The sequence below is a fragment of the Thamnophis elegans genome, chromosome Z (genome assembly GCF_009769535.1).
Source record: "Thamnophis elegans isolate rThaEle1 chromosome Z, rThaEle1.pri, whole genome shotgun sequence".
NCBI classification, from domain to species: domain Eukaryota; kingdom Metazoa; phylum Chordata; class Lepidosauria; order Squamata; family Colubridae; genus Thamnophis; species Thamnophis elegans.
In genome coordinates this window covers 94,581,774-94,607,724 of record NC_045558.1, presented here as the reverse complement: position 1 = coordinate 94,607,724, position 25,951 = coordinate 94,581,774, and the positions used below count along the sequence as shown (strand labels likewise).

Genomic DNA, 25,951 nt, shown 5'->3' with positions numbered 1-25,951 from the left:
TAGCAGAAGTTGTCAAAGAGCCCAAATGCTAGTCATCCTCTTTTACTGAGAATATAATCCTATCTAGAATGATCAATAGTGTAGGGGGAAAATATCACCCCTGACTACTTCTGCTACAGACCCAGCACAGGACCAATTTGGGAAAAGCTGGTCTAGGGTATAAATATCTAAAAGTGTTATATTTTAACTTTAAGGTCACTAATTCAGACAGAGGCAAATAAGAGGGTCTTTCTTTCCATTTCTTTTTTGGCTTGCGCTACTATGATACTTACGGAATCTCACACATGTAACTTTGGTCTCCGTATCAGTACCTCTATATGAGTTTGCAAGCAAGAATTAAATCACGAATTTGCATCTCTGCCCTGAGTAGCTCCTGTTGATTCAAATTTCATTGAATCTCTCAGGTACCTAAATAATACTAAGCCCATTTATGGAGGGCAGAGGCCTTGTGCTAGCCAATCAGTGGCAAGATTTGTGCATGTGTAACAATCCTATTTTCCAACATTAATAGCTGATGTGAGGCTATTGAGTCTCTTTGTCTCCCTGTAGCCATGCTCTTGACTAATTGTCTCAGTGTGATTAAAGTGCAGTTTTAACAGCAGTAGATGCATGTGCTTGGTTTTTATCCTCTATTCATACTGGGGGGAAGGAAGGACACTGAGACAATGGTAAATCATAAGCACTTTTTATAAACATTTATTGATAGTATTGTTTGTGATATATTTCATGTCTGGTTTCCTCTACTTCAAGGTTTCCCAAGTTGGCCACCATTTTAAAAGTTTGAAATGTAATAAGGTTAGTTTCAAATTTCCCCAAGTAAGCTATTTTTTTCTAAATGCCTCTAAGTAAGTTATAATATTTCTTCTAAGCTTGTTGACACTAAAAAAACTTCTAAGTATATTCTTCACCAAGTATTTTAAGCAGTAAAGAAGATGGCTTGATTGTGAAAGCTGCAATAAAAATGAAGTAATGAATATCTGTGTTAAATAGGTATTATAATTTGGTATAAATTGCTATGTCAACAGAGCCAGAGGCTTGAGAATCTTTTTAAGATAGGGTTTCCCAACTATAGCAGCTTGAAGATGTGTGGACTTCAATTCTCAGAATTTCCCCACCATATTCTGGGAATTGGAATCCTGGGAGTTGGAATCCACACATATTCAAGCTACAAAGTTTGAGAAATATTGCCTTTAGGAAATTGTGTACAACCCTGTTCACAAAAATGGCTAAAAGGAAAAGTTAGATCTGCCACAATATGGCACCCACTGAGCCAGAGATGATATTGTCAAAAAAAATTCAATGTTCATGAAGAGCTTGGTAGAATCTTAGGCAAACGCCAGCAGCCTCAAGCACCTGTTTTAATGTTATATTGGTGGGGTTACATGTGCAGAGTATCTATGAATGATAGAACTAGCAACATACTGCAGATTTTAGCAATTTTTAGGAAAATGGGCTGTCAGGAAGAACGTTTTCCAATGGATGAACATACGTTTTACAAACCAGTTGCACTATACAATGGGTAGTGTAGCTTTGCTTTAGTTTCAGTTATAAGGTTGCTTAACTTGGAATTTACATCAGGGTATCTTTGTTTTCCATTGGTTGTTGGTTCCCTGGAATATTTAAGCAAATTAGAACTTAAATAAATCCATTTCCATTGTATTTTAAACACTAGTTTAGTTTAGTTTAGTTTTGGTTTATTTGTATGCCGCCCTTCTCCAGGAGGGACTCAGGGCGGCGAACAACTCAAAGGGGAAAGGGAACATAAACAACAGTACACATAATTAAAATACACGAAAATCACACAGCCATACCAGTCGAGAGGGAGGGGAACTAATCAACCCCAGGCCTGCCGGCACAGCCAGGTTTTGACGGCTTTCCGGAAGGCCTGGAGAGAGGTGAGGGTCCGGATCTCCGCGGGGATTCATTCCAAAGGGCCGGAGCTGCTACAGAGAAGGCCCTCCCCCGGGTAGTAGCCAGATGGCATTGGCTGGTGGACGGAACCCGGAGGAGGCCAACCCTGTGTGATCTGACGGGTCTTTGGGAGGTAATTGGCAGCAGGCAGTCTCTCAAGTACCCAGGTCCAATACCATGAAGGGCTTTATAAGTTACGACTAGCACTTTGAAGCATATCCGGAGACCGATCGGTAGCCAGTGCAGCTCGCGGAGGATAGGTGTGACGTGGGTGTACCGAGGTGCACCCACAATCACTCGCGCGGCTGCATTCTGGACGAGTTGAAGTCTCCGAATACTCTTCAAAGGCTGCCCCATGTAGAGCGCATTGCAGTAGTCCAGTCTTGAGGTCACGAGGGCGTGAGTGACTGTTGCGAATGCCTCCCAGTTCAGGTAGGGGCGCAACTGGTGCACCAGGCGAACCTGGGCAAATGTCCCCCTGGTCACAGCCGACAGGTGATGTTCTAAAGTCAGCTGTGGATCCAGGAGGACTCCCAAGTTGCGCGCCCTGTCTGAGGGGCGTAAATTTTCACCCCCCAGCCTGAGTGATGGAATAATAGCCAAATTCTTGGGAGGAAAACACAACAGCCACTCGGTCTTGTCTGGATTGAGTACAAGCTTGTTAACCCCCATCCAGACCCTGACAGCTTCCAGGCACTGGCACATCATGTCAACCGCCTCACTGAGTTGGCACGGGGCGGACAGATACAGCTGAGTATCGTCCGCATATTGATGGTATTTGATCCCGTGCCGTCGAATGATCTCACCCAGTGGCTTCATGTAGATATTAAACAGAAGGGGGGATAGGACCGAACCCTGAGGAACCCCATATTTCAGGGGCCTAGGGGTCGACCTCTCTCCCCCAACTAACACCGACTGCGACCTGTCCGAGAGGTAGGAGGAGAACCACCGGAAAACGGTGCCGCCCACTCCCACCTCTCGTAACCGTCGCAGAAGGATACCATGGTCGATGGTATCGAAGGCTGCTGAGAGGTCAAGGAGCACCAGGATGGAGGAATGACCTCCATCTCTGGCTCTCCAGAGATCATCGGTCAGTGCGACCAAAGCGGTTTCCGTGCTGTAGCCAGGCCTGAATCCAGACTGAAAGGCGTCCAGATAATCGGCTTCATCCAAGGAGCGTCGGAGTTGAGAGGCTACCACTTTCTCAACAACCTTCCCAATGAAGGGAAGGTTGGAGACTGGACGGTAGTTGTTCAAACTAGCTGGGTCCAACGATGGCTTCTTCAGGAGGGGTCTCACCACCGCTATCTTCAATGCCGGTGGGAAGAAGCCCTCCCGAAGAGAAGCATCCACCATCGCCTGGACTCAGCTCCACGTCACCTCCTTGCTGTTCGCGACCAGCCAGGAGGGGCACGGGTCCAGTACACACGTGGCAGCACTCACCGCTCCCATGGCCTTGTCCACTTCATCAGGAGCAACAGGTTGAAAGTCAGTCCAGAGGTGGTGTTCAAGACCTTCCCCCGGTACCCCGGCTGGCTCTGCGCAATTGGAGTCCAGGTCCATCTGAAGCCGAGCAACTTTGTCCGCGAGGAACTGGACATATTCCTCTGCTCTACCTTGTAAAGGGTTATCCGCAACCCTCGTATTTAGGAGGGAGCGGGTCACCCTAAATAAGGCGGCAGGGCGAGACTCAGCGGACGCTATCAGAGTGGCAATGTGATTGTTCTTAGCTGTCCATATTGCCGATAGATATGCTCCGATGCAGGTTTTCAGGAGTGCTCGGTCCGACTCGGATTTACTGGCCCTCCAGCGGCGCTCTAGGCGACTCTTTTAGCGCTTCATCTCCCGGAGGTCCTCGGTAAACCAAGGAGCCCTCCTGGATCCACTGCCGCGGATCAGCCATAAAGGCGCAATTCTGTGGAGAGCCTCAGACGCTACCGAGTTCCAAGTAGCAACTAAGGTCTCCACCGAACTGCGGGTGAGAGTATCAGGCATAACGCCAAGCACCGTCTGGAAAACCTGAGGATCCATAAGACGCCTGGGGTGGAACCACCTAATCGGTTCCTCCTCCCTACAGCGGGGGATTGGTCTCCAAAAGTCAAGCTAGACTAAAACACCAGAACATTTGTCCTTTCTTTCTACTATAGGTTAATTTTGAAATTGTTCCCTCTTCATATCCCTGCCTCATTTTCATTGTTGTTTTCTACATTGCTTTGCAGCAACCGCCAAGGAGGAGGAGAGGGGAAAGCTCTTTTGACATTAACAACATTGTCATACCAATGTCTGTTGCTGCCACAACCAGGGTAGAAAAACTTCAGTACAAAGAAATTCTTACACCAAGGTATGTTCGGAGGTTTAGTTAGCATCTTAAACTTCCACAATCTTCCTGTTCACCTAAACCAGTTGAATGATGTAATATCTCAATTTTTTTCAGTCTTCCCTCTAGAAAAATACTGCGAACTACTTGATAAATGTTCTACAAGTATTTAGAAGCTTGCTTTTTTTCATTCCACAGAACATCTGAGTGAAGCTTGTAGGCCACTAGTGGTTTTTAGACTACAGAAAACATCTCATAGATGAGGATCCACGTGTGAGTGAACCTCTGAGCACCAAGATATTGCTGATCTATATTTTTCGGATGCTAGCATGCCCAATGATAAAAAATACTTCAAACAAGTTAAATAGTATCTATTTCTCCCCCAACTATCTAGAAGCAGAACAACTCTCTTAAGATCAGGTTAAACCTTTTGTTAAATATGTTCCAGAACAGGTGTGTAATCAAATTTGGGAGGATAAGGATTTCCCAGGAAAATAAAATGTAGTTAGTATGTTCCTTACACTGATCACCTTACAAAATTTGTTTTCCCATCACAGAAGTCTTTCTATTGAGAAAGAAGTTTCATGAGGTCTAGTAGCTTGATCTAAAATACTTCATTTATTGTAGATTTTAAGAGTGTTAGTGAAAGGAAAAATGCTAGGTCTTAGCTGTGGCCTGGATGGAATTTCCTTGTTGCTTGTGGTGAGTCATGACAGTTGCAAAGTGGGTCACATGACTAGATGTGTGTGTGTGTGTGTGCGCGCGCGCAGTGGTTATAAAGTGTTCACCATAGAAATTAAGCAGAATAAATCCATTTTTTTGCTATGGGCAGGATTTTTTTTCCTGGAAACCCAAAGTAATTAATCTGTTTCCAGCAAAAGCATTATAAATCATAGCCATGTGACTGCAGGGCCATGGTTCTATACTTTTCTAGGAAGAGTCATAGCTCATCATGCTTTTAATTTAAACGATCCAGTGTGTCAGTCACCAATTTAAATGATCTCTACTGCTTGGTTAGAAATTAGAAGAGGAGGAAAAAAATCAGCTGAATTAGAGCAAGGATGTGATAATCATGGAAAGCGAATGTGAAATATTTCCCACCCCTTCTTCTTTGTGTTTTTTTTCCATGCTGCCATGGCAACAGTAGTCTCTTTTAATGGCTCTATAACATTACATAGTGGAGATGAATAGCTATCTATCTCTGGCTCTGTCCCTTGGATCTGTTTCATCATCCTCACTCATGCACTCCACCAGACTTCCATTTGATCCTTGCAAAAGCAACATATGTTTATTGTTATTACTGCACTTAATAGAATATGTTATATAGAAATCAACAGGCATTTTCCCTCAATAAGGCTCACATACTCTCCAAATAAAGTTTTTTTTTTTAATGGCAAATCTCAGAAGAGATTTTGCAAACAGTGATTGGAATTGCAGCCTAGTACATACAGAGACCTGAAGGCATGAGTTGGTGTGAGCTGGTATGCCCGATTCAGTGGTGGGTTCTGGATCCCGTTGCAACGGGGCCGGTGTCCACCACGTGCACACGCACAGCGCAAACATGCGTTCTTACTGCCCGCGATGCACGGCTGTTTGGCAGAACGTCGCACAAGCGCCATACACTCCATGTGCATGTGTGAAAGCCCCAAACAGCTCAAATACAGATAAGGAGGGTGGGTGGGCCCTACAGAACATCGTACCGGAATGGTACTTGGTGCTCCCAGCAGGCACCAGTACGCCCGCACCGGGGTATACCGGTCGTATCCCACCACTGGTCCGATTTGAAATTATGCCACTGCAGGTTAAAAGGGCAAATTGAGATATGACTGCTAAGAGAGTTTATGAGATCTCTAAAAAAGATGTTTGAAGCTTATTTGCTTTACCTGGAAAGAATTACAAAAGTTGTGCTTGAAAATCAAAGGCAATTTTTGTGGTACTGAGGTTTAGAAGGGGCAGATAGTCTGAAATGCCATCATAAGAGTTAGGCTCTATTATGGCTCTGAGTTTCCCAAAAGCTCAATCTTCAGCTTAAGTTGAGTTCTTGAGTTGCTTTGATCAGTCAATGAAAATCTCTCCATAAACTCCATGAAGGAAAAGCCAAGTGCAAAAGTAGCTGAATTCCCTTTGCTGATGGATCCAAGTGGCAACAGGTGTATTTTCCCTACTGACCCTTCTTTTTTGTTGCAGCTGGCGTGTTGTGGATGATGGTGCTCTGAAGATGAATCCAGATGAAGACAGTGAAGAGGTAATTGTAATGACTTTCCTTGTCTGTGCTTAATTTCCATGCATGGAATTCTGAGCAGATTCTGATGCTATATATTATGTTAGCATATATTGAAGATGGCAAAACCTATCCATTCTAAAATGACAATATGATCAACACATGTTGATTTTTTCCAAGGAAGAATTCTTTTTGAAGCAGTCCAGGGCCATTTCTAGGTTTTCTTGAATGGCTGAGAAAAACAAATGGCAGTCTCTGCCCACAGAGCATTTTTGGAGGGCAAAATAGAGTTACAATTCAAAGTGAGTGCTGTTACTATAGAGAGAGGGGGAGGGGAGGGGAGAGAGAGAGAGAGAGAGAGAGAGATTATAAATATTACACAACTATTTGATTGGAGTTAATAATCACCTTATTTCAGAGCCTGGGTAAAGATCTCTGTTTTTAAGACTTTCTAGAGCAGGGACTTCCAGTGGCTGCTGTGGCAGACAGGTACCATAGCAGATAAGTCATGCTTCCTGGGTTCTTCCGGATAGTGTTGTATGGAAACCATAGCACATCATTTCTGCCTGATGTTACTGGATATGCAGGTGTCATGGAAGAGAGGCAGTCCTTCAAATAAACTAGCCTTGTGTCAATAAAGAGCTTTATTGGCAGTCCTTGAGTTACGATTATTCATCCAGCAACTGTTCAAAGTTAACAGCGGCACTGAATGAATGAATTTACATCTGGTCTCTGAAGTTAGGACTGTTGCAGTGGCCCCTTAAGTTATATGGTCAAAATTTGAGCGATTGGCAGCACTGGCGGCAGGGGCCCTTCAACTCCCCTCTGCTTATCTTCCCCTCCCCAATCCAAAATCTCTGCCCTTTTGACAGCCCGGCATTCCTCACAGGAGCACAGGGGATAAACTAGAGGCCTGAGGTCCAGCAATTTCAACCAGTTACCCCAGGCTGCTATTTTACTCCCAGCACCACTGTGGCCTCAAGCCTCCAAGCGCTACAATGCAAAATTGCCACCCTGTACTCAACAGGCCCTGCCAAGCCCAGTTGACCTGAGCTGCCTTCCATTGCTAACCAGAGGCATCCAGCCTTGCCCCATATCAGGCTGCCATTGGCTGTTCTGGTCTTTTTTGCTGAGGCCACTTGTACTGTTCTCCAGTTAGTATGCCCCATTCACATAATCCTTCAGAAAGTCTCAGAGGTTTTATGAAGATTTTCCAAACCATAGCAAAGCAGAGTGCATTACTGGTAGTCTTCGACTTAGAACAATTCATTTAGTGACCATTCAGAGTTACAACAGCATTGAAAAAAGTAACCTAAGATCATTTTTCACACTTAGGCTTGTTGCAGAATTGCCATGCTCACGTGATCAAAATACATATGCTTGGCAACCGGTTCATATTTACGATGGTTGCCATGTCCCAGCATCATGTGATCACTTTTTGCGACCTTCAGACAAGCAAAATCAGAGGAAGCCAGATTCACTTAACAACCATGTTACTAACTTAATAACTACAGTGATTCATTTAACAACTGTGGCAAGAAAGATCATCAAATGAGGCAAAACTCATTGAACAAATGTCTCAGTTAAGAACAGAAAATTTTTTCTCGTAAGTTGAGAACTACCTGTATGAGGAGAATAGCACAAACTGCTTTGGGGGGAAAGACTTGGAATGCCTCACATAAGAGCCAGGTCAGGTGCAACCTCCTCTACAGCAGGAGGAAGAGGAGGAGTAAGGGCATGGCAGGGTCTATGGAATGCAGTTGGGCAGGGGCTTTGTTCTGTGGCATTTAGGTGGTTGGTTATGGCACAAAACCTGAGGCATCACTCTGACTGCTGTGGCTGAAGTTGAGGCCTAGAGGTGGAAGCAGCTACCTGAAGTCCCCGGGTCTCTATTTAAGCCCTATTGCTGCTGTTGAATGCCTAACAATGGTGAAATTCAGTGAACGACAATGTGGAGTGCTAGATGATGAGATCATCTGATGTTTTGCCTAATGACCACATTGCTTAACCGTGCCAGTTACCAGGAGTAGATAATTACTAGTGCCTTGAATTGTGTTTGCTCACTGGCAACCAGTGCAATTCTCAGAGTAGGGATTTTTCCAATTATGAAGAATGTACCAAAAAAATTATCCTTAAAAGTAATGCACTGAAAAGATTCATCTAGTGATAATCATTTCTGTGGATTCTGACAAACTATTTGGAGATATACAGCTTTCCACTACTGTATATAATAGTGTGTGCTCACACATTCCCCCCCCCCCCCCCCCAAAAGTCCAGGTGAGATTTCATGGCAGTTTTTTTTTTTTTTAGAAAGGGCACATCAACTATCATCTTGAGTTCCCAATATCTGAGGCAGCATTCAAAGTACCCAGCAAATAATGCTTGACAATGGGGAGGGAAGGGCAGAGAGACCCTGGGATTTTGTAATATTTAGCTTGGAGAAAGCGTGGTTGTGTTCTTGGAAAGTACTATCCGAAGAGAGAGTTGTATGGGCTGAGGCATACTACAAGTTGCAAAAGCAATATTGTGGTATCAGCATAATGCTGTGTTTACCTATGTTAGCTGTTGCTCCGCTAAGGCCAGAGTTGAGAGAGAGGAGTAACCTTCAAAGGAAAAGGCAGCAAGCTATTGCTTTTCATGCATTAACAAGAATAAAAGAGCTGCCTAATTAATTTTACATCTCACCATGCTTTTAAATGAATATCTCATTTCCTGCTACATCCTATTTTATAGGTATTAGTAGGTTCCTAGGCAACACCTTACTAGCTCTCAGTAACTATCTCAAGGTGGGAGACAGCCTCACACTTGGAAGGGGAAATCATCTTTATTTAGAGCCCAGCAGCATCTTTATATTCTCCAGGCTGATGGGTCAGTGACATTAGGGGATATTTGCTTTGTTTATACAAATCTAAACAAGCTGTGATCATCATGTATCAATGATTCCTTACTTGTGCTAATCAATGAAGAAATCTGTTTTCTTTTTCCTTGCCCATCCTCTTGTCACAGGCAATTTTTCTGTTCCAGTTAATGAGCAAACGTATGAAATTGCTGTACCAATGATCCCTGGAAGGATTTTTCAGCCTGTTACTGAGTTGTATCTAGGTAGCTAATGAGGTGGATTGATAGACCCAAATTTTGGAATTTAGTGTCTTTAAGGCTAGGTTAGCATTGCCCATTGGAGATTCCTGCTTATTAGATTAGAGAGCAAAGACCCTCCGCATTTCAGCAAATAGAAATCATATGAGGAAGAATTGCGTTGTGATGTTCTTCTGATTCTGTGGAAAGTTCTTCTCTAGATCAAGATAACAGGAAAGTAGCCAGAGCCTTTTCATATGAAGTTTCTGTAGTCCTTTACTGAAGACTTTGTAGTGTGCTTTGATCTCAGGAAGCTTATCCAGTTGCCCTTTTTGTGCTACTACATAATTTTAATGGGTCTTCTCTATTAAAAAAATTCTGGTTTCAAAATTACTTAGAGAAAACTCAGGCATTTTATGGCGTCAGGGCCACATTGATACTTTGGCTGTACCGGTGGGGCCAACAGTTGGCAATTAGAAAACAAATGTAGATAAGCACGCTGCAGAGGAGAGAAGAAGAAGCCAAGTTAGGTCCAACTCTACACAATTCTTGTATGCTCCTTTAGTCAGCTGTTGGCCGCAGGAGGACAAGAGGAGGAAGTGATTTTCTACTCCTGTGCAGTACTTGCCCCTCAACTGAAGCAACCTGAGGATATGATGAATTTTGAGGGCATCAAATCAGGTTACATTGGTTCGGCCCTTTACAACAATCACAGCTTTTCATGTGGCCCATTGGGAAGATTAATTACCCACCCCTGACTTAGAAGATAGTTGGAATTCTGAGAGTTAGTTTGGTGTTGTGGTTAAGCCAGTAATCTCCAACCTTTCCACCTTGGCAGCCCAGCACACCGGGGTGGGGAGGGGGTAGGTGAGTGGCAGGAGCACTCAGCACCATTGGTCCAAGCGACGGGCACACACATCCTCCACCCGCGCAAACGGAGCTTTGTTTGTGAGGGGAGGGGTGCTTTTGCACAAGGCTGCACTTATGTGAGTAGCAGGCACCTATGCAAACAGCAGGCACTTGGGCTCATGTGCAATGCTGCACTCAAGTGCAGACGATGCTTGTGCTCACGCACAAAGCTCCACTTACATCAGTGGAGAGTGCTCACGCAAGTGGAGCTTCCCTCATAAACACAAGTGCCCTCCACTCAAGCACCCTCTGCTCGTGCAAATAGAGTTTCACCCGGGCATGCTTGCCCACTGTTCCGAGTGCAGCTTTGCGAGCACTTGCCCATCGCTCATGTCCTGTTTTGAACAGCCATGGCCCAGTAATGGGCTGGGGATTGGGGACCCCTGAGTTAAAGCATCGAGTTAGAAACCAGAATACTGTTAAGTTCTAGTCCTGTCTTGGGTATGAAACCAGCTGGGTGATCTTGGGTCGGTTACTTTCTTGCAGTCCTAGGAAGGAGACTGTGGCAAAACACTTTTCAAAAAGCTTGCCAAGAAAATTGCAGGGACTTGTCCAGGCAGCTTCCAAAAATCAGACACAATTGAATGGAAGGAAAAACAAAATTGGAATTCAGACTGTAACTGAAGTAGCCACTCTCAAAACAATGATAGTTTTTAATCTAGAAAAAGGTGATTGAATTGATTGTATGATAGGATGATGACGATGACAACAATGACAAAATTGTCAATGCATTGGATTTTGCCATTTTTCTTTGACAGTTCATATGAATATACCATCAGATACTCAGTTTTATCCACATCTTAAGAAATTAGTCTTCCTCAGGAAATTATACTGATTCCCAACCATACTAGTTATTATTGAGATATGTGGAGGTTAAAAATCCATATAGGTCGATGGTGCCAGGTTGGAGAACTGCTCTAGTTGCATGGAAATGTTTGAACCAGAAATGTATAAAATATCTTCTCCTTGGGTTCTCTTAGGTGTTAAATTTTATCCAGATTGAAATTTCAATATTCTCTTCTGCTAGTAGAGAATTGAAATCTAAAATCTGAATTTGGTTACCCTATCCTACCTCAAGAGTATATTTGTAGAAGAAACTTGATATGGTTATTCATAGAGGATATACACTTCCTTTAAAGACTTCCAAATTCCAAAAAGCATGCTTCAGAGTATATGGGAGCACAAAAGTGACTCCTGTTTCAAATTCTTTAAAACAGCATTGCCTTTTTCTATGATCACAAAATTGTTTGGAGGAAGTTGCAGACACATGTTTCTGCATGCTGCAAAACATTCCTATTGGGTTGAATCCAAAGGATTACACAGCCCTGAAAAAATGTTTTGTAATTGTAATCTATGCCAGGTAAAAGCAGGATTGCAAATTCATGGGTGTAATATAGAGAATCTTTGACCTAATGACTGTTTGTTCTAACTTATGATGGTGCTGAACAAAAGGACATATTGCCCCCTCCCAAAGTTTCCACTGTTACAGCATCCCTGCAGTCTCAATAAAAATTGGGTTGCTTGACATCACATTTTTCCTTAATAACCGCAAGTCCCCTTCATCAGAGACCAGGAGGCATTTCTTAGTTAGGTCCACCAGTTCATCAGCTTTCCCTCTGCTTCACCAAACCCAGATGGCTTGGGCCCTCTCCCTACCCCACTGCTTACCTTCCCTTTCCGTGCAGCTGCTGACACATGCTCCTAATCAAAGTGAAACACAGTTACTGTAGAATTGTGTAATGTTTCCGAAGATAGAAAGAGCTTCAAATCATTGCTAGAGTTGGTGAATATCTTGCAGTGTTCTGAAGCTCTTTTGAAACATGGCATTTGATAGCTTCCTGTAGTAGATGTATCTCATTGTTGACTGGGAGGTCTTGTCAGCATTGCATGAATTGGAAAGATAAGTAGACCCATGAGTAGTAGTTGGGTGGCGGAGGGAGAGACCTGTCTGTAGTCAGGTCTTGTTGACTAAGGCCTTCCAGCCAATAACAAATTTCCATGCACCAGTGAGCATTGGCCTTCCCAGGGCCTCCCCACCCCTAAAGCACCTCTGCAAGTGGCTTAACAAGTGTAATGGGGAAAACTGGGATTGTGGTTGATAAGCAAGGCACTTGCTTAATGACTGCAATGAGGCATTACTCCCAAATTTTGGGCTTGCTAGTGATCATATGTCACCTATCAGCAGACACAGGATATGGCTAGGAGTCTTTTTGCCCTGTTCTTCATTAATTTCTCAGGAAAAAGAAAGAAAGAAAGCTTGCTTTATGGCTAGATAAATTATGTCTTTCAAGTTTCTTAAAATTTAGATAATTTAGAGTCTTTCAGTTGGATAATTTACAGTCTTTCAATTACCTATTTTAAGGAGTGAATAAGGTAGGCTTGTGATGAAAAAAATAACTAGTATTCTTGGAGAACTTTCTGACCCCGTTATGGAGTGCTTCAATAGGACAAGTTTTGCAAAGTTTCAGTCCTATTCCAATCATAATCTTCTTTCATGACTTTTTCAGATAGAGGATATGTCTGATACAGCCTTTGCCACTCTCCATGCTAAGTGTGAGGAAATGGAGCGAGCCAGGTGGCTGTGGAGCACAAGTTTGCCACCACAACGGCGAGGTAGCAGGTAAGACTGGCTGCTGCTTCAGAAGCAGAGTGCTTAGCAACCTCAACACTTCAGTTATAAGCACCTGCTGTGCTTTTTAGCAGCATTGCAGCAAATATCATGTCCCTGTTGAGATACAAAGCTTATTTGGGCATGAATAATGGGGTGGGGGGGTTGCAGAAAAGCATTTCCTGGTGCTAAAGTAGTTTGCACTAGTGAGAATATATCCTTCAGTAAAAGAAGTTGATCTGCATTTGTATGAGTATTACTGATACCTGGGACATTATTTTCCAGGAAGAGTTCAAAAGCTTTATAGTCATACATGACTTGGGAAACACATCTGCTACAAAGTATAATAGGAGAGCTCCCTGTTCCAAGAAGTTTAGAGCCTGAACTTTAGGGACGTAAAAACGGAGGGGGGTGGGGGTGGAAAATGGAATTTGGAGAAATTGGAGGAATTTAAAGAAAAGGTCTCTCAGCTACTTTGATTTCATGTGTCAAGGTGCTTTTTAACAGTTTATGCCTTTTGAATTTTCAATATTTCTGCATAAATACTATCTAAAACAAGATGAGTTCTCCATACAAGTTCTAAAATTAGAGAAAGAGAACCCAAGTAAACATTAAGTCAAAAACAGTATATCTGTCAATTTATTAATCAGGGAAAAATAATCTAAAGCCACATATTTGTACTTGGAGGAAATATATAAATCTCTAAAATTATCAATTCGTTTGAAGGAGAATTTGGAGTTGGTATTTCAGTCAGTGAGGAACAGTGCAGTGGCTCAGTGGTTAAGATGCTGGGCTTGTTGGCTGGAAAAGCTGCAGCAAAGTTTGGACTTCACCAGTCCATTGTCAGGCAGATGATGTTGAATTGCCTCCATTTGTATACTATTGTTATTTTCCACATGAGAGGTTGGCCAAGCAAGACCACAATAAGATCAAAGAACCTCAAGGCCAATCTTTCATAGGTGAATGTCAGTATTTGTGAGACCATCCTCAGGAGAAAACTGAATAACAGTGCCGTGCATGGCAGGGTTGCAAGGAGAAAGCCAGTAGTACTTTCCAAAAGGAAAAAAGAAGTTCATGTGTAGTTCGCAAAATACTATCTGGCTGAGCCTGAATGCTGTTAGAAGAGTGTTCTGTGGATAGATGAAACCAAAATTACATTTATTTTGACTCGAATAAAAAGTGTTAATGTTTAGTAAAAGGCAAATCCTGTCTTCCAGTGTGAAAATCTTTCCCATCTTTGAAACATGGCAGATCATGATTTAAGCTTGCTTTGCTATTTCTGGATAAAGACAAGCTTGCCATTATTGATGGAACTATTCTGAATTAAACCAGCAAATTTTATAGAAAAACTTCAGGCTATCATCTGTGTCCTAAAGCTCAACTGCATCATGCAGCAGGACGATGACCCAAAACACACAGGCGGCATGACCAAAGTAACTAGAACAGAAGAGCATTTTGGAATCGCCAAGTCTAAGGTCCTGATCTTGATCCCTTGGGAATGTTGCTGAAGGACTCGAAGCAGGCAGTTCATGTGAGGAAGCCCACCAACATCCCTGAATTGATGCTTTCTGTAAGGAGGAATGGGTAAAATTTATCCAGGCTGATTGCAGGCTGATCAATAGTTAATGGAAACATTTAGCTGCAGTTACTGCTACCCAAGGGAGGCACACCAGTTGTTGAAAGCAAAACTTTTCATACTTGTAAACACAAATACTCAGATATGTAGCTATGGATCATAAAATGTCTTTGATTCATTTAATTGGGTTCTCTTTATCTAGTTTTAGAATGTGTGGAGAACAGGTCAGTTTCTAGGTCATATTTATATAGACATACTGAACTTGAAAAGGTTCATAAACTTTAAAAGCACCACTGTAATTGAGTTCTTGAAATAGTAAATAGAGTTTGTGTCAAAAGCTTTTGGATGAAGGATAGATTCAGAAAGCGGGGAGGACATAAGAAAGATGTTTTGAGAGAGTTTCAAGTATAAAAAATAGTAAGCCTTTTCTGAAAGAAGGAGACCTTGTGTGAAGAGAGCATGACCATCATGGGCAGAGATGTATGCAAGAGAGGGGGGAAATGATAAGGACCATGCCAGGATTCTTTAGAATAGGGGACTTTTCATTGGCAAGTAAACGTTCACTTTCCCGGTGTCATTTATTGCTTCTATGCTTCATTTATGACTTGTCTGGATTAAGATGGGAGAATATAATAGATTGAAGAAAAACTGTACCAATTAATAATTGCCATCCTTATATATTAGTATTTATTTTACTTTCAGGTCGTACAGGTCTACAGATGGACGGACAACCCCACAGTTGGGGAACCCATCTACTCCACAGCCAGCTTCACCTGATGTTGGAAACTGCTGTTCCCATTCAGATTTCTCCCATCTATACTCTCCACGCAGCCCCATCAGTCCTGACCTGTTCTCTGGTCCTCATACCCCTTTGTCTCGAGACTCCATGCGACATCTGTCAACAGAGGACACACGTTGTTCCACACCTGATTCTGGCCTTGATGAACAGGTGAGTGAATGAATCTCTTCTGGTATTTAATGAAACAATCTATGACACTGTTGGCCTTGTAGGTGAGGATTGCCCTTGTTGATTTGATTTGTTACTTTTTACCTACAAAGATTGAAAATATTCTTGGTTTCTGGCCCCAGATTTGGGGGATACCAGTTGCATATAGACTGAAAATTACTTTTAATTGCAGTTCTATTCTGAAAGAATATTTCTGGTTTCCAGATTATGTCTTGTATTAGTCTTGAGTATTTACACTCAGCAGCAGTGTGCTTCATTGCTGTAGTTGCTCAGTGTGTTTCATTCCAAGGGCTTCCAGATAAAGTGCCATGGGACACAGAGGCGATGAAGCCTACCAACCGCTCTGCCTTTTCTTCCCAGACCATACAGCCCTGGGAACGGCGCACTTTCCCACTGAACTACAATCCCAAGACGGAGTGTGAGGAAGAGACAGAGCCACAGGACCGGTCATCACGTTGCACGCGGCGCACATCAGGCAGCAAGCCCTCCCGAGAACCAGACACTGCCTCCATCTCACCTTCCCTTGCTTGCTTCAAGAGCCGGAATCCGGGGGCCACAGCCACAGTTCAGCGGCCAGCCCACAGATAAAAGAGGGACAGGAAAGTGGAGCAAAAAGAAAAAAAAATCCACCAAATTAACTCTTGGCATTAAAAGTTTCTGAAATCTGCGTTTGATATTCAAACATCCTGCCGGGAATTTTCACAGTTTTTAGTGAATTTAAGGAGTTTAGAAACTGTTTTCTTTCTTTCACTCCTTCTCCCCCCCCTCCTTTCTTTCCACGTTTCTTTGTCTCACACATACCTTATCCAGTGCTGTGGTCTGATGAGGAGAGCAAACCTGCCACTCCCTCCTTGATCGTAGGTGTACACTCCTCAGAAAGGAGAGTGAAGCTGGCTGGTTTACCCTGGAGTTAGTTCTCTGGTAAAAGGATACTTTTCATTTTTTTTTTCTTTTCTTTTACTGTTTAGTGTCTGTTTTCCTCACCTGCCAACATCACGGTGCCCTCCCTTACCCTTAAAAGTTTAGTGAAGTGAAATTAGTGGTAACAAGTGATGTTTCCTGAAAGAGACCTTCCCTCCCTCCCACTGCCCACTGGCACTAGAAAGCACTTGCAATGCAAACTCAAGATCACTTGGTTCCTTAAGGGATAGCTACCCATTGCACCTACTATCAACAAGAAGCTCTTCTCCAGTGACCTTCGATATGTTCTGGGGTTTTCTGCTGCTTCTGAGACCGTCTCTCCATATTAAACAAAAAGTTCAGTTGTGTGAGAAAAAGCAATTTTCCATAATCAGCCTGGATATGTTTTGGATGTTTTGTTCATATCGTGTTTTGTTTTTTAATGGCGGATTATTAGTGGGGAGAAGGCTGACAGCCATTCATTTCAAGAGGAATCTCTCTTTCCATCTTTTTTTTTTTTTGCTGGATGTGATCTAGGGTTACTTTCTTCCCTTTCTCTGTTAATTACTAACACTTCTGTGTTTTCTTTTAATTTTGCATTCTGTCCATTAGTTTGAAAGCTGTAGGTTATACATCTCCAGCTAATAGATTGCAATACAGTAGTGTTGAGCCTTAAGTACTGGGAGCGATGTCACAGGATTCAACAATTTGCCACCCCAGATCCACAAGCCATATAGTGAGTGTGGTATAATCTCATTGTTCCCTTTTCTTCCACCCTCTATTAAAAAAAGTAGTCTATGCATTGTTTGAGATTGCATTTAAATTTGAACATATGTCTTGAGTACCAAAATATTTGTTTTTTCCAGAGAAAGATTGGATGTTGTTATTCACCTCTACCTCTTACTTATCTCAACTGCAACTTACAAGTTTTGAGGCAGAAATGAATCTCAGTTATGTGTGCGCCCCCCCCTCCCCTGCCCCAGAAAATGGCTTGAGCTGAGTGCCAAGCTGAACAGATCTGACTTTTTTTTTATATTTAAAGAAGCAATTTTGAGAAATGAAACTCTCGGTTTTTCTTTTCCTGAAAATAGCTTGGGTTGGCTTTTGCCAAGCTGAACAGTTTCTGGAGTTTTTGTTTTGTTTTTATAATTTAAAGAGCAGGTTTGAGAGAGAACTCTCAAATCTCACGTCATCTCACGTCATGTTTCTTTAAAATGGCTTGGGCTGAGCCTTGCCAAGCTGACAAATCTGGTTTTTTTTGGGTGTTGTTGTTTAATTTAAAGTGCTGACTTGAGAGAGAATGAATCTCAGCCATGGTCCCCCCCCCCCCTGAAAATGGCTTGGGTTGACTTTTGCCAAACTGAACAGATCTGGTTGTTTTTGTTTTGTTTTGTTTTGTTTTATTCAAAGCCCAGATTTGAGAGAGAACTGAATTTGAGTCATGGTTCTCTCCCCCCCCCACACACCTCTTTTAAAATGGCTTGGGCTGAATCTTGCCAAGCTGAACAGTTCTGACTTTTTTATATATTTAAAGAGTCAGTTGTAAGAAATGAATATGAAAATTCCCCCCCCCTCCCCGAAAATGGCTTGGGTTGACTTTTGTCAAGCTGAACAGATGTTTTGTTGTTGTTGTTTAATTTAAAGTGCAGATTTGAGAGAGAACTGAATCTCAGTCATGGTTCCCCCCCCCCCCCCCCACATTTAAAATGGCTTGGACTGAATCTTGCCAAGCTCAACAGATTTGATTTTTTTATTTATTTATTTAAGGAACAGTTCTTTCCCCCCTCCCCTGAAAATGACTTGGCCTGGCTTTTGCCAAGCTCAACAGATCTGTTTTGTTTTTGTTTTTTTAAATTGAAAGAGCACTTTTGAGAGAGAAGTAAATCTCAATCATGTCCCTATCACACAAACACCCCACACTCCTACCCCTACGGCTTGGGCTGATTTTTGCCATGATGAACAGATCTGATTTTTTTTTTTATTTAAAGAGCAATTTTGAGAGAGAAGTAAATCTCAAATCTTTTTTTTCCTTTCCTGAAAATGGCTTGGGCTGACCTTTGCCTTGATGAACAGATCTGATTTTTTTGTTTTCTTTTTCGCAATTTAAAGAGTAGTTTTGAGAGAGAAGTAAATCTCATGTCTTTTTTTTTCCCTCCTAAAAATGGCTTGGACTGATTTTTGCCAAGTTGAACAGATCAGAATTTACTTTAGTTTTAATTTAATTTAAGGCCACTGTCCTCACTTCACTTCCCTGGTCACTCCCATATTTTGCACACCAATCCATTGTAATGTTTTCCTGACCTTAGCGGTGTGGCTGTTGGTCCCTGTCCTGTTGTTAAGCATTGCGCCTGTCTTCTATATTAATCACATCACCAAAAAAGGAAAAAAAAACTTTTTTCTCATTTTGTAATCGTAACAAAATAGTAGCTAAACTGCTTAATGGTTGGGGTTTTTTCACAATTTTCAACATTACCTAAAGTTTTTGGTTCTGTTCTGTTTATTTTTTTTAAAAAAAAGGAAAAAACCCAATGCTACTATATCCCTCTGCGTTAAGTGCTTTTCTATTTATAAAGTTGAAAATTCTGAATAACCATCTTAGCGTTAAAAAGGAAAAAAATCTACAAAAAATAAAAATAAAACCCACCTTGTATTTTGTAAATATTTCTTTTCCTGCTTCAAGCTGTGTAATGTCTTTGTTATATAGAAATGCTTTTCTTCAGAGAAGCTGATCTTTGTTTAATGTCTTGATTCTGTTGGCCAAAGCACCAATGTGTGCTTATAAAAAAAAATTAAAAAAATTTAAAAGTTAAGGAAAGTGCTATAATTTATTGGGGAATAAAATGGGGAAAATACATTGTAGGGGATTTAGAGAATTAAGGAAACTATTTCAATAGAAAACACAGTGGTTTTCATTTTTGGATTGTAAAATGAGTTTTACGAACTATTGATAATATTTCAAAGAAATAGTACTTTTTTCAGATAGGTGATTTAGCCAGGATTTTGAGCATTTTACTTTTTATGATAGGTAAAGCAGCTGAATAAAAGTGAATGCCATTTATGGAATGGGTAAGAGATGCTGCAAGAAATGGAAGGTGCAAAGATAATCACAGTTGCCTTAATCAGCTTGGTGTGAGCACCATCCCATCCTTTCAATAAAAGGAAAGTTTTTCAGGCTTAATTCTGATGATTACATTGAGTCTGGAAGCTTTTCTTAATGGCAGTTTGGAAGAAGTTTGCCCCTGCTTCTGTCTGGGGAGTTTTCTTCAACAAAGACAACACATTGAATTATTGTTGTAATGACTTTTTATTTCCAAATTCACTTTTACAGCAACAGTCAGTGTAAACCAGTTGTTAAAACACACAAATACAACATGGACAGTTACAGACAGGTAGCTAAGCTAGGATGACCATATGGAAATCTCATGCCCTTCCCACCCCCTCCCGGTTTCCCCGTCTCTGAAAAAACTTTTAAAAGGGAATGATGGTGTTTTCCAAACTCCATTGTCCCTTTTTTGTACTTGCAAATTTATGTAATAAAGCCCCTTTTTTGTGAACTTCAAAACCAATGTCATGTTTTAACACTTTTAAACCCCTAGATATGTATATTTATATACCAAGATAAAACAGAAGCCACTCAGTTTAAGATGGCTTTGGTCTGGAACCACCTTGGGTCTTCACCATCTGGGGGAAAATATCTGTGAATCCTAGAAGGACACAAAGTCAATCAAAATACAGTTGGGAAATGGGACCTATGATCAAAGAAAATGGCTAAAAGAGGGTAGGTGAAAGAATTCAGAACACTCAAATATGTGTGAAATGCTTTGGAAAGAGGAGGATTTAAGCACTAGTAAATATAAATGGAGGCAAGGCATAATTTTCTGAAAAAGGACTTAAAGACCAATACTCTTTCTAGAAGTAGAGCATGATTGCTCTTCACTGTTGAATGCTGAAGAAAGAGAGTTATCAAATGTGGGGGTGTTTTGAGGCTTATTCTTCTACAGTAGCTGCTAAGGATATTGTAAGATTTTCCAGCCCAAAGTCCTCAAACGCAAGCAAAAAGAAATCACAATGGCATAGTGTATAGCTTCGCAGTGAAAGATTTTCTAATTTTGATAATTTTTTTAGTTTAAAAAAGAATAAACCTACCATCCTAACTTAACTACAGAGGTAACAACAGGCTTATAAATGACTGGAAAGTGACTGTTGATGTACAGATGAATCCTCTGCAAAATCTTCTCTTCCACTTGAGCGTTTGAGGAGTAAAATATCTCCTTAGCTCTGTCCAACTCACTCTCCCCTTCAGATCCCACAAGTTCTGCTTGTCAAAACTTTCTTCACATGATCCAGATGATTGATTAGTATACAAAAAAAGAGGAAACCTCCTTTGAACTGATGGAGCAAGTAATTTCCCCTTGACTTTTATCTTGGTACTGAAAAAGGATGGCGGTACCACAGATGAACATTTATGTTTTTACAGCAAATCAAAAGGGCAATGCTGCTGACCAAGAATTATCGACTTGTATGATTTCTTCAACTTGGTGCTGCTCCTCTATCCATTCCCCCTCCCCCAGAATATGATGGGTATTAAGGATCATAAAGCAAATGATAATAACTGGACCTTCTTTTAATTGGCTTTGAAACAAAATGTTTCTTTTTACCAAGGATTCTTTATCTGTTGCCTATTAAGGTATCCTGATTTTGGTAATTTCAAAATTTCAGACTTGAAATCAGATTAACATGTTAAAAAATAGATTGTTTCCAGAGCAAACCAGTTTTCTTAAAAGCCCTTTCAACTTTGATCATTGTCAATTTTTGCTGTCAACCAAACACATGCAGTTAGACTTTGAGTTAGCATGATTACCTTTGATCACATGCATGAAACTACAGCATGCAGAGAAAAACCAATCTCTTTTATGACTGTTGGCTCAACCTAGAAAGGATACAGGCTGGGATTTTCATTATAGTCCAAAGGGATACCATGAACTAGGTTGGAAAGGGATGATCACCAAGGAAGTTTCCTGTCATTGCTCTGAGTGTAGAAGAGTGAGCAAGAAAACAGAATTCAATAGTGATGAACACCATAATGATTGTATATACTGCAAGCTTCAGTTTTTGTGGAAAGAAGAATGTATCTCTAAAATCAACTAGATATTCTTAGATGCTCTTAGAGCACTCCAATTGATCCAACAGTCATTCTTGTTCTACTCCGCCTATAAAATTCCTTATTTTTATGTTCTTTTGAATTAAATCATCCTAAAAAAATGTCTCAGCAATTTCAAACACTTATCGCTAAATCTGGTAGAAAGGGACAAACCAGTTATTCACAATTTCTGTTCAGTCTAATTTGTTGCCCCTCACAGATATATTTCATATAACACAGATTCTTGGAGGACTCTAAATTTATTCATTGCCACTATGACAGGTAATGCAAGATGGGAGTTGTAATTCAGTAATATTTTTGTGGAATATCAAATATATCCCCTTAGCATAGAAAAATTTCTCCCGACAACGAGCAGCATGTGGGGAAAAGCTTGTTAAATCAGTGCTTTCATGCAACGTGCCTTATGAAAATTACGTTTTTTCACAGTGGATCAATTAAAGTTCACAGATCTTCAGAATCAAATGTCTTTTAGCAGTGCTTGCTGCAATGCAGTGAGTGAGCTTAATAGCAGAAACACATCCCTCATTCTTACAGCTAGTTCTTCTGACAACTCTTCTGCTATTTCTGAATTACAACTCCCAGGATCCCTAACAGTTTGATGATTAGACTCATGTGGTTGAGTGCAAATCATAATTCTGCAATATCTAAGGTGCTAAAAAGTCTCCTGAATAATCTACAAGTAGTAACTGAATGCTAACTATTGAAAGGAGTGTACTTGCTTCTGGCTATGATTTCTGATGTGTGATGCTTCTTTCAAATACACAAATATTACATAAAGATGTGTGATATATAGGTCAAAATATACATGTTCCCACTTCTGCTGAACTGGTGACCTTTCACGCAATTGTCCTTCCTAAAAAACACCTGCATGCACCATAAATAAGTACATCAATTCCTTTATTTTTAAATATGCCTAGAGCCATACCTCTATCTCACAAATTTCTACATTTACAAAAAACATTGGAACAACCAGGCCAATTGGGCTGAACACAAAGGCAAATTTGCTTCTTCCCCAGCAATTCTGGACAAATTTTTATGGTGTGACAAAATCATGGAGGTTGAAGGTGAGATGGGCAAAAGAGAGGCAATAGTTAACTGAAAAAGAGAAAAAAGAATGTAACTGATCCAATAAAATTAAAAGAACTTAGCATATAAGAAATTAAGTCCAATTATTTTAGTAGGATGACCATACAGCCTAAAGTCAAAGATTAATTTTAGATACAAACAAAAAATAGATAAGCTATCGCCTTTAAAATACATCATTTCAATTAAAGAGAACTGGCATTCTGCAGGCTTTCAAGGCAGTTTTGGCTTACGTCTTAATTATCCAAAGCATGCAGTTTTATCTTGAACTTAAACCTGGTTCCCAAAAATTCTCAGTACCAAAAAGAATAGGTGCATATGTAACATAACAGTCCTTTCAAAAGCTCTCTTTCCTATATCAAAATTTTTCCTTCAAAGGAAGAAATATACTTCAAATATTAAAGCCTGGGATTCCAGCTCTAGCAGGAGAGACATTTGAAGTAGAAGATCTGCTTGTACACTAGAAATCTCTGGACCTGCATTAACTTCTATACTAAATAAGCAGCCATGATTGTTAAGGTGGTCATGAGGCTTCTATGCCTTATATTTCAATGGAAAAAACTTGGCCAAATAATGAGCATGTACAGCAGAATATATCATTTTACGTCCCCAAGTTTGAGATTTCAAATATCACTAATTTATATGTAGTCAATTAAATTTGTTTTTGTTTTGAGATGAGGCGAAGTGATGGGAGACTTTTTAAATAGCGTATTCCATATAGGATGGAAATCTTTGCTTCCAAGTTGTTAATTATTATGAAATCCTAAGACCACAGATGACTGTTTAAATAAAGGAAGGAGAGGGAACAGATTAGAGTTGATATTAACTTTAAATAAATAGGAATGATGAGGGATGTAGATGGGGAAAAAAGAACAGAAAGAAGGAACAGAGTTAATTTTTCTCTTATTATCTCCAACCACTACAATACAATCACAAGCCTTGCTTGGCCAGGGAAGCAGAAACTTCATCAGCCAATGTGGCCAGTTGAGGGGAGTCCACCATGTTGATGCTTCCAGTCGAAGAGACATTGCTAAGGCGACGAGGAGAAGCCTCTCCAGAAGCAGTGGGTGATTTGTAGACAATTTCAGCTCCATGATCAGTCTTGGCTTTGGCATTCTCACGAAAGGTCAATTTATGGCTTTCAATCTGAAATGAGACAAGGTGAAATGGTGAGGACAGAATGAGGCAGGGAATTAACACCTTCCTCACTTCAGTCATATGTTGGTACAGATAAAATGGTTCAGTCTATAGAAATATTCTCATATTTTAATGTGTGGTTCTAAGAATAAACTCTGGGATCCTTCTTGCCAATCAGAAAGTGTTGAATATCTATGGTTACTCGACCAGCATATCCTGACATACCACTACCATATAAAGTCCAAGCTACAAATTATCCTGATATAGGATATAAGATATAAACCTTTGTGCAAAAATAGTAACTTTTTACAAAAACAGCTTTCCAGACCCAATGAAATATTTCACAGGAAATATGCTCATCTCAATTCTGTATGATTGGACTCAAAATACACAAAAACTCCTTAAAATACTTTGCAGATGAATGTGAGGGGTGGTGGTGAGTAGGATTGATTGTAGCACAAGAGAAACTGAGGGGGGAGCCCTAAAAAATTAGGTAATGTCGCCTTCCACAAGCACAACCTGCCTTCTTCAAATAGGACAACCTGCCTCTGCCACCCCAGTTGCACACACCTCTCTATTCATCCAACCCAACATTAAGAGGTGCAGAATCTCTGTTTTTTATCACACTGGGAGCCTAGCATCAACATTCCTCAACACTCATTTAATACTGAACTTTTTTTCCAACTGGAAAAAGAAAGAATAGGAATGAAATTATTCCAGCCACCCAGCCACCCATCCAGCTTTGGGCATCTAATTCCCTTCTTGCTCTCACAAAGCTTATGACAACAGGTAACTACTTACTGACATCACATAGGCGCAAGTCGGGGAGTGGGCTCTCCTCAGGGATGGAGGGCTCCGTGATGGGGGAAGGAAGCCCAGCCTTATTGGGGCAGTTTTGTACACGGTTCTTGTCTTCCTTGCCCTTCTCTCTCTGCATGTGGGTGGAGAAGGTCAGTGGGATGCAAAATAGCATCATCAAATAAGATGACAATGAAACCAAAACTTTTCAATGGGGAGGAAGAGACATATGGAACTGAAAGAAGAAAAAGCAGCAGGAAGTATGAAAAAAGAAGCCACAGTAACTGAAGATGAAGAATGTAAGAGCTAAAGAAGAAGAATCACATACCACTGACTTGACTCTGAATCCTACAAAGGATGGCTGTTACTAATCGTTCATTAAGGGCTATTAACCTGCAGTCTTAACAGACCAGCAAGATCAAGCATTTTTTGCAGCCTAGCCCTAGCCTATAGAAAGGATCATTAATTTGCCCTTCAAAAATTGAGTGATATCGCTTTGAAGCAAGCAGTAAAGGAAAGATCTATGGCCAAAATGGGAGGACTCGGTCCCTCCCTCACCAGCTTTTCTTCATACCCAGTTACATGGACTGCAATGCAATACTGCTAAAACAGATGATGTCGGACCCAGTTTCAGTTACACCTAATTTAGATGTCGTAGTGGCTAATAATAAAGACCCGCTTTCTGTGGGTTTATTCTTTTTCTAATTCTTTCTACACTTTATCCCCTATGCCACTGGTTCTCAACTTGTGGTCCACAGATCCATGAGGGACTGCAATGTTGTCACAAGGGGGTCCGTGAAGGCTCGAAGAAATGATATGATTTAAATCTAAAGTCTTGGGGGTCTCTGCCCATGGTCCGTGGGCACAAGAGGTGTTTAAAGTAGGCCCATGGTGAAGAAAAAGTTGAGAACTATTGCCCTTTAAAAAGATAACGTAAGTGAAGGACACATTCATTATCAATTTATAATTTATTTTCAACCCACTAATGTTTTTTCCTTCCAGGTGTTCAATAGACATACAAGGAGATGCCGAATGTAACAATGGACACATTTCAAAGTCCCTTAAAAATAAACCTGGAGGTGGGATGAACTATATAATCTTATATCTACATTAAACCTTTCTCATTTGTCCAGAAGGAGATATAAAGCTGAAGTGCTCTATGGTACTGACAATCTCTGCTTAACACCAGTAATTTGAAGCAGAAATTCCATTATTAAATGACAAAGTCATAAGTGGGGAGGGGGGACAGTCCCAGTTGTCATTGTTAAGCACATCGTGTGCAATCATT

General features: G+C 41.0%; 2 protein-coding genes across 21 annotated transcripts in view; one reads left to right on the top strand and one right to left on the bottom strand.

Annotated features, from left to right (window-relative positions):
* Window positions 1–19,293, top strand: part of KANSL1 (KAT8 regulatory NSL complex subunit 1) — a 161,911-nt gene extending 142,618 nt beyond the window's left edge. For 4 of the 5 annotated variants that reach the window (XM_032236872.1, XM_032236871.1, XM_032236870.1 and 1 more), the window contains 6 exons: window positions 751–795; window positions 4,131–4,252; window positions 6,416–6,473; window positions 12,941–13,053; window positions 15,320–15,566; window positions 15,945–19,293. In XM_032236872.1, coding sequence (XP_032092763.1) covers window positions 751–795; window positions 4,131–4,252; window positions 6,416–6,473; window positions 12,941–13,053; window positions 15,320–15,566; window positions 15,945–16,172 — 813 coding nt within the window. In that variant the 3' untranslated portion in view covers window positions 16,173–19,293. The remainder of the gene's footprint in view (window positions 1–750; window positions 796–4,130; window positions 4,253–6,415; window positions 6,474–12,940; window positions 13,054–15,319; window positions 15,567–15,944) is intronic. The other variant, XM_032236874.1, reaches the window with a different exon arrangement.
* The window catches only part of MAPT (microtubule associated protein tau), an 86,759-nt gene continuing 79,075 nt past the window's right edge, over window positions 18,268–25,951 (bottom strand). For 14 of the 16 annotated variants that reach the window (XM_032236875.1, XM_032236879.1, XM_032236876.1 and 11 more), the window contains one exon: window positions 18,268–23,874. In XM_032236875.1, the coding sequence (XP_032092766.1) occupies window positions 23,659–23,874 (216 nt within the window). In that variant the 3' untranslated portion in view covers window positions 18,268–23,658. Of the gene's footprint in view, window positions 23,875–24,666; window positions 24,797–25,951 lie in introns of all 16 variants that reach the window. The other 2 variants (XR_004256940.1, XM_032236877.1) reach the window with 2 other exon arrangements.